This window comes from Schistosoma mansoni, chromosome 1 (assembly GCF_000237925.1).
Source record: "Schistosoma mansoni strain Puerto Rico chromosome 1, complete genome".
In the NCBI taxonomy this organism is placed as follows: Eukaryota; Metazoa; Platyhelminthes; class Trematoda; order Strigeidida; family Schistosomatidae; genus Schistosoma; species Schistosoma mansoni.
In genome coordinates, this window is record NC_031495.1 from 15,528,072 (window position 1) to 15,544,482 (window position 16,411).

Below are 16,411 nucleotides of genomic sequence, written 5' to 3' on the forward strand. Positions count from 1 at the left end.
TAGTGTTTATTATTGAGTATTGATCTTGAAAAGGAATAAAATAGTTGTTCACTGTTTTTAGACAATTTCGAAATTACATGTTTTTCAAAAATTCTAATATTGAGTTCATCAGTTCAATAAAAAATCAATGATTATTGTTTGATCTTTTTTCAATACAAATGTCAAGACAGTTCTATGTATGGGGCAAAAACCTGGAGAACTACGAAAGCCATCATCCAGAAGATACAGGTGTTTATTAACAGTTGTCTATGCGAGATACTTCGGATCCGTTGGCCAGACACTATCAGCAACATTCTACTGTGGGAGAGAACAAACCAGATTTCAGCGGAGGATGAAATCAGGAAGAAGCGCTGGAAGCGGATAGGACATACATTGAGGAAATCACCCAACTGCGTCACAAGGCAAGCCCTCACATGGAGTCCTGAAGGCCAAAGGAAAAGAGAAAGACCAAAGAATACATTACGCCGAGAAATGGAGACAGACATGAGAAGAATGAACAAAAATTTGATAGAACTAGAAAGGAAGGCCCAGGACAGAGTGGGTTGGAGAATGCTGGTCGGCGGCCTATGCTCCATTGGAAGTAACAGGCGTAAGTAAGTTTTATCTTTTCAATTGAACTTACAGACCTTGAACATGACATTAAAACGAGCTATATTCATTCTAAATAAATGTGTGCTGAAATTCTTAAATAGGTAAATAATTCGTTTTTTCATTGAGATCATGAATTGATTGATGTTAAACCACCATTGAAAACCTGGAAGCACCGTATGGCCGTTTCATCCTAGTATGAGACTCCTCGGCAGTGCGCGCCCACGATCGCGCACTCAGTATTTGAACCCAGGACCTTCGGTCTTGCACGCGAACGCTTAACCACTAGACGATTGAGCCTGCACGCAACGGTGTTAATGTTTAACTTACATCGACCCATGAATGGCTGCGTAACCATTCATCCATTGTCTTAGGTAGACAGGTATTCATGGATCGATGGAAGTTAAATATTAATACCGTTGCGTGCAGACTCAGTGGTCTAGGGGTCAAGCGTTAGCGCGCGCGAGACCGAAGGTCCTGGGTTCGAATCTCGCGAGGCGCGATCGTGGACGCGCACCGCTGATGAGTCCCATACTAGGACGAAACAGCCGTACAATGCTTCCAGGTTCTCGATGGTGGTCTAACATTGATCGGTTCATGATCTCCATAACCCTATATTGATATTTAAAAATTATCATATCCTTAAAACTAAACTACAAGTAAACCGTAAAAACTCATTTAATAAAGTAGCTGAAATTTGTTTATTTTGTCAGATTTTAACTAGACATCTAGTCATATATATATATAACGATTTTATCGAATGTAAACATGTTTTGAATTACCAGCAAGTTCTGACATTCATAATTATGTTACAGGCAATTTGAAACTCAGCTTGAAGTTACTTGTTCATTACCTCTTTATAAATGTGATAAAATGTTAGGAATCGGTATAATAAATAATTGTGTGAATTGATAAATAATTAGATAGTATTATTCGCTTTTATCACGAGCTAGAAACAATTAAATAACACACTGCGCCAAGAATTGAAAGCTTACATGAAGAGGAGGTATAGCAACTGAAAGCAACAGGAAAGGATTGTCTAGGACAGAGTTAGATGAAGTATGTTGGTAGGCAGTCTATGCTCCTCCAAGAGGGGTAACAGGCGTAAGTGAGTAAATTTCATTAAAGTAGGTAGTCTCAAAATATCCAAACTAAAACTTCTCCATTTCAAAAGAAACGGGTATCAATTTACTTGTGGTTATAGCAATTCCCTTACAATTGATTCTGATTACGACTAATTTTGTCGAGCCCTTTTATTAACTTATTGAATAGACAGTGTTATGGGACTATAACAATTTATCTACTTCTTTGTATTATTATGATCACTGTCATGTCTGTGTAAACTTGCATACTGGTCACATGTGACACCTACGCACATATTCCTCACTTTGCCTTAAATGTTAATCGCTTAAATATAGCTCGATGAATCATTCTCTTTCGCATAAGTATATGTGCTCGAATCCTATTGATTGCCTTTGCCTTGCCTAGCTGTGCCTTGATTCCATCTGACTATAAATCCGCCTCTATATTTTTGCTCTTACACATACATTAGCCTCTCTTCGCCGATTCACTCGATATACTTGTTACTTTGTAACTTGTTCTGTCCAGTAATAAACTGTAGTTGGCGCTTCTTATTGCTGTTTAAACTCATATACCGATGGTATTTATGTGATGACGGTTGTCAAGGTGATTGATGAACTAAAGGGAAGATTCAAACAATAAGCAAAGGATGAATTCAACTTCACCCAATCGCAAAAGCTTATGGCGATCTGGACTCAGTGGCTAAGTGGATAGTGAGATGGAGCTTTAAGTAAACGTTACTGGGTTCGGGTCCTGGAGTGAACAACAACTTGGATTCAGATACATCCAGTTGACAAGTCCTAAATGGGAGGAAACGCAGGTATCGAATTCCACTGCTATCCACCATAAATCTCTGTTTATAATGCTTATGACTTACAGGATGCACAGATACCTATGAGAAACTGAGCAGTTGTAGTTCCAAAGAAGAAGAATCAATACAATTTGAATTATGTTCACTTAGTTATGTGCTATTTCATTCATTTGTCAAGAGTGCTCTTTTCATCATAGTAATTTTCTTTTATACACTTTTTTAAAATCGATTAAAATTTTTCTTTAACTGCTCTCAAATATTAAATAACCCATTTAATCAATTTTAAGATTGTAGATAATTTTTGCTTAATCTGAAATTTCACTTTTTCTATAGCATTCTTTGAATAAGCTTTTATGTAGACAATTTCATTGATACCTTTTATCACAGTTATCAGTTTTGATTACGAGAAATTATTTTATTTTTCAATCCGATTAGTATATTTTGTTAATTCAATCAAGATCATAATTGGATGTTAAGACTTCATGGAATATAATGAATTCATATGATTTTACTTTAACAGTCAACTCCTTTGCTTCATTTGTTTTATGCTAAATGCAAATAAAGTATAAATTCATTTCGTATTGTTTGTTTGAATCTTCCCATTGATATTTAGGACTTTAATTGGTCAGTCTCGTATTGGCATATATGCATCCTGTATGGATTGCCTTGATGTTACCTTCAGTCACAAGTATTAAAAACAAAGATGGGTGGCTAGCAGTGGAGTCCAAGACGCGCGTTTCATCCTATCAATGGGAAGATTCAAACAAACAATACCAAATGAATTTAAACTTTATTTACCCTATTGCATAAGCAAGTGGGTATCAGGACTCAGTGGCTAAATGGATAATGCGATGTGGTTTGAAGCGTACGACTCTAGGTTCGAGTCCTGGAGTGAACATCGACGCTGGGATGCTGGTCCATTCATCTGACGAGTCCCAAATAGGATGAAACGAGCGTCCCGTATTCCACTGCTAGTCACCACCCATCTTTGCAAATAACATAAGTTTTTACTATACCTTAGTTGTTGTTTCCAGTTGAAATTTCCACTGTTCTGTTAGTAAAAAGAGTGAGAAAATGTCATTGGTGTAATTGGTTCATAAATACAGAGGTTACTTTGAGCTTTGAATATGACTGATTTCTTGAATACTGGGTCGAATTTTTAGAAGAATACTAAATATACCACTCAGTACCCTTAAATTTTCACTGTCCAGAATGATATTGTTGTTAATTTAGGTGTCAGTCTGTTTCTGCATTTTTAAAACAAAGTCTTTGTAGACATTATTTAATAATTTGAAGTCAGTTTTATTGCTATGAATTAGAGGGAACCATTCGAAATTAGTGAGGACTATATTTTTTGTCATTGATTGAGAATACCGATCAACAGTGCACATCCACGACCATGCTAGCAATGGAAACCACAACTTTTATGAATTCTGAGTGACCTTTGTTGGCGTATGGGCACTCCGAGTGGATGACTCCATTTTTAATTTAGTCATAAGTCTCGTTACATTTTTATGTGGACAGAAGTGGAATTCTGGATGTGCGTTTCATACAATTTGGGACTCGTCAGTTGAATATACCTCTCTCCTAGTGTTGATGTTCCCATTTAGATTCCTCTGACGAGTCAAACATTGGATGAAACTAATGTCTTGAATTCCACTGTTGTCCACAACCCTAATATGTAAAATCTCAAATTCTGTGCTGAATGTATACCGTATTCGATGAATCTCACCATGCTTTTGGAGACAAAATGTTTGCTCCTATTAGATCTAGAATATGTTCATTTCATCAATAAGTAATGTATTTTCACGAATTTGTAAATTATGCTATTCTTCATCAGAAAAATTAAAGAGATTGAATCGGACAGCGTCCATAATTTTATTTTTAATTAATAGCGTGTTATATTCACAGTACATATAGTTTGTACATCCAACTTCCTTTCTTTCACTACCTATCTATTTACCTTTCTGTAAAATTTGTACAACAAAGGCATATTTAATGTCTCTTTCATATAGAATAAGGCAAACAAAAATAAAGATTTGTAATAGAGTATTTTATAATGTTGCATTTATACGTCGCCGTGTTTACATGTATTTGTTGGTGTGTGTGTGTGTATGTGTATTTTATATTTCATATTAGTACCCGAATAATGGACACATACAAGGACGATGAATGATATATAAATATAAACGCTAGAATGAAATTTTATCCAGTTAGATTAGTTAAAAATTGTTATTGATAATGAAAAAGCTCACATTCATAAACTATGTAACATGTTCTACAGGTTTGCAAGTAGACGGTTAGAAGGTTAGTGAGTGAACGAGAACATAGAACGAATGGTAAAAGAAATTGAAATAGATACATAAAAATACGATTGTTTACATGTATTTCTGTCTTTCCAGTCTGAAAACAAATTCATGATTCATTGATTTTCATTGATTTGTATTTTTTGTTGTTGTCCGTTTTATAATGAGAAAGTAAACCAATGATCATGTGCTTGTAACGGACGTATAATTTTTAGATGTATTATTTAACTACTAATAAGTAGGCAAAGTCATGAAAACGTTTTAAATGAATCGAATGAACAGGTTGATTATTTAAGGAACCATCTAAGACTTTAGTCAACAAATTCAATCCACAAGATAGAGAAATAACATCGGGAGATTCATTACTAAGATACTCAACTCATGTAAATGAATACAGTCTTCTCATATCTTTATAAACACTCAGAAAAATTTTTAGGAATTTTCAGACTGCTCGTGGTTAGGATTAAGATTTTAGGTTCAAGATCATGGAACAGCATTAATCTGAGTGTTTTATATATCCATCTTAACAATAATCCAGTGTTTGATATGTTAAAGACTATTATTTTCAATCTTCGATGGAAGAACTTAAAAATTTGTTTTCATTTTTGACGTTATAAGCTCTCTATAATGGTATTCCTACTTCTCGTTTTGGATAACATCACACAAAGGTTATTTATTTTCGAAAATCTAACAATATATTCCAATTAATTCCTCTATGTTCAGTGCTTTTAACACTTTTGAAGTAAAGTTTCTTCTATTCTTCCCATATTTTATTGTTTCTTGTTTGAATTTCAAGAGTGGAAGAAGATTTTTTACAATTAGGAGATCATTAGCAAATCAGTATTTAAGTGTTTCGGTACAAGTGATGTATTAATAATTGGTTGGAGTTAATTAGCAATAAGATAGAAAGTTATACAGGATAAGTCATAAAAGTCTTTAAGTTGAACCAATAGCTTCTCTATGATTTATGAAGAATTGTACAACAAATTTGATTCACATGAAATTTCGTTGAATATCTATCTATCTATCCTCTTGTTAACAGTGTATGTTTATCAATTACTTCTGTTTGTATATTATCGTGACTGATCAATTGCAGTCCTAAATAACAATGGGAAGATACAAGTAAACAACAATGAGTGGATTTATATTACAGTGTGTTTGGGTAATATGAGTTAAAATGACATTTACATGAAGATGCATTGGGTTCTTGTGACTGCTATTCTTACCTGCCTTAATACATACTGATTGTTTTTATTGGAGATTACAATCACTATGTGCTATAATGATCATGATTTGTATTTAAAGTTTTTAAAATCTGTATGTGACCAGTATGTGACCAACTGGAGTTAATTTTTGGTTCTATGAATTTGAGTTGATTGATTTCAGAGCTTAGTAAGTAAATAAAAATGTTCAATTCTACTTGGAGTATGGGCTAATGATATTGTTCAGAGCGGTACTGAAAGCCTAATGATTAAATAATCACCAAAAGTTGAAATGGTACCTTTCGTTCGTTTTACTTACTTTGGATAAAATTTACAAAACACTTATAAACTGTCTTCTTCAATATTATTAAATTGAGCATTAGTTCAAGAGGCAGTGAAAATGAAGTATTCAGTGATCTGTTTTGATCAAACGAGAAACAGAAAATGTTGTAATGTGTTCACTAGTCATGGTATAGTATTAGTTAATCCAGACCCGATGATGGATTATGTGAACCGGCGATTATTGGTCTGGTGATTAACTGATAACAACACTACTATTAGGCTAGACCTCATAAGGAATGAGAAGTATAGACAGCAGAAGTCCTTGCTCTAGAGCAGTTGCTGTTCATTTTAGGGAGTTTTTCCTGCTGTTTATATTGTATGAAAACATCTTCAGAATTCAACTAGCTTCACCAGATTTGACAGATTTTCTTACTTGTTTAAAATGATCTCATTTAGATAATAACGTATTGAACAAATGTATAATCACTGGACGAAAATGAAACTCCTATTAGCTGGTTGAGTTACAAGAAATTAAAGTTCTAGCATACTTAAATGTTTTATTCAGTACATTTTACACATTCTGTGTATTCGTGTGATTAAACGATTTTTTTAAAAATTACTTTTCACTCCTACTAATAATATTACCGGTTAGTCCTTTTTACATTCCCTTTTGAAATGATAGGCTTATTTTCCTTTATAAGGTCATATAACTGTGAGCTGATTGGCTTGCTGTCAAGGTCACAAGAAGGTTAGTTGTTGGTGCTTGATGAATATTGGCATATTTTCTATAAACCATTGTTTATGTGACATTGGTAAATCAAAACCTTTCGAAAGAAGTAAAGGTTTTGATTAGCAAATGAACAAAGTAGGTAAGCTGAAAAACCTTTACATTTTTAATTTAGTTTACTTTGAAAACTATAATTACGTAACAAATTGTTATGGATAATTACACTGTTAAATCAGCCATTGTTTTGATAAAAAAACAAACAAACAAACAATGGACTAGTATAATGTAAATTCTATTTAGTTATATAAAGATATACTTTAAGCTTGTAGAAGTGTTCTTCATCAATTAATTAGTTAATCAATCAAACTTATTTAAGTGGAATGATGTTTGTAAGGAACAAACATTCCAGTTATGACTATTGACAGTCTACAAATTTTTATTATTTAATGAATGTCATTCAAAAATTATAATAACTGATGAATTCAATTATAAGCAAAGATGGATAGTGGCTAGCAGTGGACTGATCAATTGCATTCCTAAACATCAATGGGAAGATTCAAACAAACAATATTAAGTGAATTTAAACTTCACCCCATTGCAAAAGCAAGTGACTATCAGGACACAATGGCTTAGTGGATAACGCGATGGCGTTTGAAGCGAAAGGTACTGGGTTAGAGTCCCAGAGTGAACATCAACTCTGAAATGCAGGCCATGCAGCTGACGATTATCAAATAGGACGAAACGCGCGTCCTGAATTCCACTACTAGCCACTATCCATCTTTTCTTATAATGCTTGTGAATGAAGGTTATATCGAGGCAATACTCACAGTATGCATATATGCCAATAAGTGACTTATTAATTGCAGTCCTAAACATTAATGGGAAGTTTCAACCAAACAATACTAATTGAATTCGATGAATTCAATAGTTTTTGTTGATATTACAAACATTTGTTATCATGGAAGAAAATTCAAATGATGTACTGTAGTAATCAGTGTTCGAAGTCAGTTTACACATTGAAATGAATTAATTAACTGTATTAATTAGTAAAGTATTATGCCTGAAACTTCATTCAACTTGATATGGACACCTTTAAATAACAAATGAAGAGATTAGCATTTAGTACATTTACATTTTCTAAATATTGATTTTATCATCAGAATGAGAGACTTAAGTGAAATGATTATAATGAAACTTAGATTCCGTTGTATTTCTTGAGTTACAGTTTAGATCTCTGACAAGATGATAGGGGTCTACTGTTAATAATTAACTCTCACTAGTTTATTCTATTTCATTTAGTTAAAAAAACGATTGATAGAAAACCATTCATTTAACATTCAGCTATAACTTATGCCCACATTAGAATTAAAACTTAGGTTATTTATAATTGTTTTTTTAATATTACAGTAAAACTAATTAAGTGATAGATAGTGGTTAAGCGCTCGCGCACGAGGCTGATAGGTCCTGGGTTTGAATCTCGTGAGGCGGAATCGTGGATGCGCACTTCTGAAGAGTCCCACAATAGGACGAAACGGCCGTCCAGTGCTTCCAGGTTTTCCATGGTGGTCTAGCTTCAATTGACTCATGAATTCAACTATAAAATTATAGATAATCTCTTGTAGAAAGAAATCTATTGTTATTTGAAGTTTATTAATGACAAACAATAAAGTTTTATTACAGTCTATTTTGAGAGTCCACGCTGACGTATATGACAGACAGTAGAATTGATATGACTGATGATTGAACTCATTAGTTAAAGTGGAAAAAGTTTTTGTAAATGAGGGTTCAACTTAAACAGTTTTACCTGTATTCGAAAGTTCTGACTATTTGTTTAGTTTCGTGGGTTAATAATGGAGCAGAATACCAATAGTGTGTCGTTAACAATTACAGAAAAATGACTGAAACTCAACAGCAAGCAATCAAAAATACAATTTTAGTTAAAATTATAAGTTTTTGTATATCTCAAGAAGCTAAACTACAAAATATAGGTTACATAGAGATGAACTTGAATTTTATCTTGATTCAATATAGGTAATATAGTAAAGAGCACCTGGAGATCCTTGACTTTGAGTATAAATCCAGTAGTAAATATCTGTAAGAATCCTCTCTGTGTAGAATCTTACATATAGACACTTCTACTGGTATCCTACACTGGACTATTGTTTGATCTAGAAATAATTGATCGAAAAAGTATATTTCAATTTTGAATATTGAGAGTAGTATCTAAAATAGTGATCACGTTCCACATCAAACACCGACTTTAAAATTTTTAATTAGCCGAATCTTATTCTGAAGTTTCATGTAGTTTATATGTACGTATGTCTGATAGTCCTTAGCATTCATATTCTATGATTATTAGTTTACATTTTGGGTGAAAACATCTAGAAATAATGGTGAACTACGTAATTATTTCCATAAAGTGACTTATCCAATGTCTTAAAATGTAAAATCGTTGGATAGATCCAAAAAATCATAATAAATAATGGTATATTCTTCAAACTATATCACTTATGATGCTTATTTTGTGATGAGATCACACTCAGATTTTTTCATATTTTAGAACTTACCAGTCAAACGCTTAGATTTTGCACACTCTACGTTGGTCCCTTCACGTATCAAACTGTATCATATACACTGAAATGTGGACATTTATTCATTGGCTGTGAAGCATATCTTGTACATGATTCATTAGCAAGACAAGCAATGAAAAACAAAGCTTAAACATCTTGTTCACAGTTCAAGAAAGCCTAATACAAATAGGGAATCAGTGAATACAGATAAAAAATAACAATCTTGAGAACTTATGCTAGATGGTAGGAAGTTGTAGATAGGAAACCCTGGACCTAGCTTTTGTGCTAGTTAGCAGTAGTTAGAAAGGTGTACCTTCAATCTCCATATGATATTCGAAATTTCAATTAATAGAAAACCTAGGACCAGGGTTTCCTGCCGATTATCTCCATCCATCTAACATCTAAAAACAGTACACACGATGTAGAAGCACATAATACATGGCCACATTACAATTTGGTAGATAGAATTCAGTCAAGACTAAATGACCAAACAAATATAACGTTGGTCTCTGCTCACTGGTTAATTCTAAGAACCATTCTATGATAGTAACAATCAACTGATATAGATCAATAAAACTGTTAATACATACCTCTTAAAGTACACTGTATCATTTTAATAACGATTTCAAACATCATAATCATTCCAACATGTAGGTATATATGCATATATATCTTTATTCTAATTCGATGTTATTACGATGTATTATTTGCTTCTTTAATACTTTTTTTTCAAAAATAAAATCTCATTTAGTGCAATTCATGAAGTCACTACCTGGTCTGATATTGATATTAGCATTAGTAACTGTGCTAGGTGCATTGTTATTTCAAAAAATTGAAGGTCCATATGAAGAGCGATCCAGGACACACGTATCTAAGGTGAGAATAATAATAATAATGATATATATATGGTTGTTTGATAATCGGGGATACTGAATTATTTGTAGTTTCTGACATTCATAGTAACGGCTACAATGAATTTCTTCCTGAGTTATAAACAGTGAATATTGACTCTGAGAATTCTCGAATGCATGATGGATTATGTGGGTCATGTATGATGTTTTTGGGTGATTGATGCACCATGTCAATACTCCTGTACATAAAAATAATGATCGTCTACGAATACCTGACTAGTAATTCAATCACCAAGCTAGATCATCTTCCCTACTCTCACGAATCCGTTATCCCTTGATCTCGTTTTGTTCTCGGAATGTAAAAAGGTCATGAGGAGATAATAAAAGAATGTGGAACGTCAAGGTTACTGAAACTCTTTAACTTTGAAGATTTCCACGGATGATTCGAATGATGAAAATTGTGGTAACACAAGTGTATGGCCACGATTAAAGGGTTATTAGAAGGACGATGAAATTAATTTATCCTTAATTTTGTAAAATGAGGTTTTTATGATTCTGGTTCATGTGTTTAATGGATAGACTACGTATATTAATTAAGTCAATGCTTGTAATATGCATTTCAGCTTCATCAACATTCTCATCTCTAAATTGTTTGATGCCTAGGCTTTTTCACTATTTAGTTGTAGGTAAGCTGTCTAGTAATTTTAGTTGATTGTTATGATAAACTTTGAAAGTATAAATGAAGATAGAAAGTTTATTAGATTCACTTTGGTACATTATGTATGTATGTATTTTAAACAAGACATTCTGATCATAAGTTGTTGAAGTATTTATTTGAGAAAAGGAAAGGTTCACAGTTTCTACTTCAGTTTAGTGTAACCGAAGGTTTGATCATGAGCCTATTTAATAGGATCGACTGCATTATCATAAATCATGGAACAGAAGATGAAGGAAAAGCGCTAAATCAAATAGTTGTATAGTATGGATACTTTTCGAAATGTATAGGTTGATGGTAAGGTAGTAAAATGGTGAGACTTTGAGTTCGTAGTATCAGTAAACCATGTCTATATGACAGAACGCTCAAGATCCTACACAAAATAAGACTCAACACCCTAAGGTTTAGTTTTCAGTCTTACTTTAAATATAACAAATAAATCTTAAGATATATTGATGATCTTAAGTCTAAGTGAGCACTTAGAGGAGAAAAAAGAGATACCGGGTAACTTTTGCCTAATTAGAAAGGATTTCAATTATTTAGGTATCGTTATAATTAAAACTAGCTTTACAGTCTTACACAATAGATTAACTTTATTTAGAAAGCTATTTCAGACTAGGAGATACAGAACAAGTGTTTTGTCCTGGTTAAAGACTCCTCAGCTTGCCCAATCACAGCCTCTTCGGGTCCTGTAGCGAGCAATTAGTCCTCAGACTAAAGAGTTAGTTCATTATGTTGCATGGTTATAAAAAAAGAGTTACTTTGCAAATTTTAAGGAATTCTTGTAGGAACTACGAGGACAAAATAATTGAAAAAAAGTCATTCACCTGTGTTTTGATGAAGATAATAGAGAGATTATATGAATATGGGATTAATTATCAAGGTATCATCTATTGAGAAAATTTTAGAAAGTTTGTCAATCTGTTTTCAACCAAAATGTCAATATTCAGGAAAAATCATGGTCAACTTGCTACATAAACAACTAATAACTACAATTTTCAACGATTTCTTAACTCCCTATATAACCTTATCTCCCTTCATGGTCCTTTAGGAGTAGCTATCTCCATTTCTAAGAGGGTTAGTGCTCATTATTTGAATATTCCGAACATGTAACTAGATAACACAATTAGTTGATTAATTGTAATTCTGATTGTCATAAATTCGATTAGTTAAAATGTGATTGGTGGTTTGATTATTTTAGGGTTCACTAATAAATCAATAATTTTAAATGGATTTTCCATTGGATATTGTAATTTTTAGGCTAATTACACATAACGTTTGACCAGAATTAAAAACTTCATTTATTATGCTTCTTAAAATAAATTCATTTTGTATTGTTTGTGTGAATCTTCCCATTGGTGTTTAGAACTGCAATTAATCACTCTCTTATTGGCATATGTGCATCCTGTATGGATTGCCTCGATATTGCCTCAATTCACAAGCATTATAAACAAAGATGGATGGTAGCTAGCAGTGGACTTGAGGACGTTCGTTTCTTATTTGAAACTCGCAAGCTAAATGTGCCTGCACTCCAGAGTTGATGCTCACTCCGGGACTCGAACCCAGTACCTTTTCCTCCAAACGACATCGCGTTACCTATTTTGCTGATAAATTGCAGTGCTAAACATCAATGGGAAGATTCAAACAAACAATACGCAGTGAATTTAAACTCCACCTCATTGCAAAAGCAAGTGACTATCAGGACTCAGTAGCTTAGTGTATAACGCGATGGCGTTTGAAGCGAACGGTACTGGGTTCGAGTTCCAGAGTGAACATCAACTCTGAGATGCAGGTACATCCAAGTGACGAGTCCCAAATAGGACGAAACGCGCACCCTGAATTCCACTACTAGCCACTATCCATCTTTGCCTATAATCTTAATAGTAAGTTGTGAATAAATACTAGTTATAGAAGATTTGTATAGTCCTAAATTAATTAATTGTCAAAAAAAACATGTATTACTAAATATTTGATTGATCTCATCCCATTCTAGTACCCTTAATAACACAATCATCAAACTGTTCAATGATTTAATCCAAACCATTAAGACTTTCCAGTAATCAAGTTTATTTCATTTGTCATCAACAATTGAGATGATAAACTTTATTGAGCTTGTAACATGTCAAATATTCGATTTCATTGTAATTTCTGTGATTAATTGATTATTTATTTATTTATTTAAACACATAAATATTGGTTCAAAGGGGCACCAGATACATATGCGTCTCACAAATCTCATTTGATTTGTGTGAGGACTTGGATACTGCCCGAGTGTCAAGACCGAAGCAGGTGGTTTTCTTAGAGGGGCCACACTCGGAGCCTTTGACCTGAAGATCTGATTCACAAGGCAATGGAGCATCGTAAGTAGATTCAGTCCCATGGTGGCCGGTGACCAACGATTGATTCATACGCCATTTGTTCCCTCAGGATCCTGGAGCCCATATGCACCATCGGTTTTGAATCAGGGTTTTCCAACTCCCCTAGGTGGGCCCTCTGTGTCCACCAATCCAGTTAAAGCACCGGAAATTCGCTTTTCGTCCTCTCAATTTCATAAACAACAGTAATGCCATGAGAAGACAGTGAGTAGGACTTCCCTGGCAGAGGCTATATACGCGTGGCCATATGAGAGCATTTCGAGAGGGAGAGCGGACTCTCCCCACTATCGGCCGTACCAGGGCCCTTGGGGGATAATTGATTTTAAAAAATACGTATAATCCTTTCTTATTATCACACTAGACAACTGTTTCTTAGATCAGACAAAAGAGAGCTGAACTTATCAGTTATCTCTAAACTATAGTGATTATTAAGTTTAAAACTGTAGTATGATGGGAATAATTTTTAATCTTTGAGAAAAAGGTCAATGTTTAATATTATTACTATTATTCTAAGAAGTTTTCTATTTATATTGTCATCTAATAACGTTTATAAAACAATTTCTTTCTTTTTTAAAAAAGACAAGGCAAAAAATTTTTGTGCTAGCTCAACAGTTAGCTAAAAAGGGTGGTAATGCTGATTGGTCAAAATTAGTTGCTCAAGTGGATAGATATCGTGAGAAATTATATGAGGCATGGTTATGTGGTACAGATGAATTAACTATAGATATACCAACAAAATGGAGTCTTTGGGGTAGTATCTATTATTGTTTCACATTATTTACAACTATTGGTAAGTTTGGTTTGTAAAGTTTTATCTACATGAAACTTGATTAAAATACTTCAGTGATAATGATACTGACTATGATACTAGATGATACAGGTTCGAATCACGTAGGGAAGGAGGTTAGTTATGCACCTTGTTAATGAGTATTAACTAGCATAAAACCCCAGTTGAAGGTTTCTTATCAAATATTTCCAGTTACCTAAGATTTTCTGAGACCGCTTTTTGTCCTCTTAATACTATTGGTTGTTTTGTATGTTCTCTCGGAAACATTGATTTGAATAAAGGAGACACGAGCCTCAATTAAATTTAGATAGAAATTTATCATATCATTAACATAATACCTTTTTAAATTAATTTGAAAGGTGAAGTTAATTAGCAATTTTATCTGATGAAATTTACATACAATCAACATAATTTACAGTATAAAAACACCGAGGTACATTTTGAAGGTTATTTTTATTTCTGAGTTGAAATCTTTGGTTGTGCTAGCCAAGAGATATTGTAAGATGTAGCGGAATATTCATCATAACAGCAAGTTACACCCATTATTTTATAAATAATTTATCTGTAATTGGTGTGATTAATGAACATCACTTCTGAATACATTAAATGAGGCTGAGTCGACATCCAGATTGAGATTATTTGATTTATCAGCTATAAAGAGATGTATTCTTCCCACTGATACTAGATAAATTCAGAAAACTTGTAGATACAGTGTAAGTTAAAATAAATAAATGTAGTTTGATTTTAAATATCTTTTAAATTGGTGAATTTTCAGTTATTTCAACAGACGACCACAAATGTTTAGCTGTCAGTTTCACAATATATGAATATGATCAGTATAGTTTAGTATTTTGATGAATTAACAGTTTAAAAGTCATTTACATGACAAACAAGAATTGTCTGGAGAAATATTCAAAAGTTGATAGGACTGAATTACTTGTCCATTATGGTTTGAACTCCCCACTCTTCATCATTATCCTTTCATGATTCCGTATTGGATTCAACTCTCATGAAAAGTGCGACACCGCTAATTTACTAAGTCCATATCGAATAATCAACCTGTTTAATTCCAAGCAAATTTATCCACTGAAGTACTTTTTCACACTCGATTTAGTTAACTTTACTGGTTGGTGTTTCAGGAAATCTATTTTAAAGATGGTCACTATTTAGCAATACATTTATTATCATTCAGATTTTTTGTACATTATGAAGGTACTTTAATACTGTAACCTTTTGTTTTTACGAACTACCAACAAGTTAAGATAGTTTAAAGCATAAAAAACGTTGATAGCAACAACGACTAGATAATTATGTCACTATCAACTTGTGATTCAGTCTTATGTAAATGAAAAGTCGACGCTTCGAATATCTTGTATTATCCTCTTTGATAATAGTGTTAAATAATAAATACACTCAATTTAAAATAACTCATATTAATAACCTCTTAGGTTCAATTTCATTTACATGGTATGTGTTGAATTACATTCATCTATGTAGGTATAAGTTAGTTACCGAATATATTATTTTCAAAAAAGAAAAGGAGAAACTTAAAAGTATTATATAACAGTGGTCTAGAGGTTAAGCGTTTGCGCTCGAGACTGAAAGGTCCTGCGTTCGAACCACGCGAGGCGGGATCGTGGATGCGCACTGCTGAGGAATCCCACAATAGGACGTAACGGCCGTCCAGTGTTTCCAGGTTTTTCATGGTGGTCTAGCTTCAATTTAAGGTCCAGTTGAACTTTTCATGTTTACTGCAAACCAAAAAAAAAGAAAAAAAGAAAAGAAAGAAGTAACTATAAAACAAGTAATACAAAATATGAAGGTTATAAGTCATGTACTTTTTTCTTAATATGTTCATAACTGTTATTTACTATCTATGTATATCGTATATATGAATAAAGAAAAAAAGTTTATTCTCTTTAACTGTACTATTGATCATAATACTTTAACTTTCATGATGTACTTTTCTTTCTTTATTTTTTTCTTCCTTCATATACTTATATGATTTCTTTTAAGATTTACAATATAGTTAAGATTAAGATTTATGTATATTTGTTACCGGGCATTTTAAAATTTGTAAAGAATTTCTTCAAAAGATATAGAATTTCAAGATTATT

General features: G+C 32.9%; 1 protein-coding gene across 1 annotated transcript in view; it reads left to right on the plus strand.

Annotated features, from left to right (window-relative positions):
* Positions 1 to 10,325: 10,325 nt before the first annotated feature.
* Positions 10,326 to 16,411, plus strand: part of Smp_034850 (twik family of potassium channels-related) — a gene marked incomplete at both ends in the record, with an annotated part of 9,015 nt that continues 2,929 nt past the window's right edge. Inside the window, 2 exons of the mRNA XM_018793413.1 lie at positions 10,326 to 10,442; positions 14,087 to 14,297. Coding sequence (XP_018647928.1) covers positions 10,326 to 10,442; positions 14,087 to 14,297 — 328 coding nt within the window. The remainder of the gene's footprint in view (positions 10,443 to 14,086; positions 14,298 to 16,411) is intronic.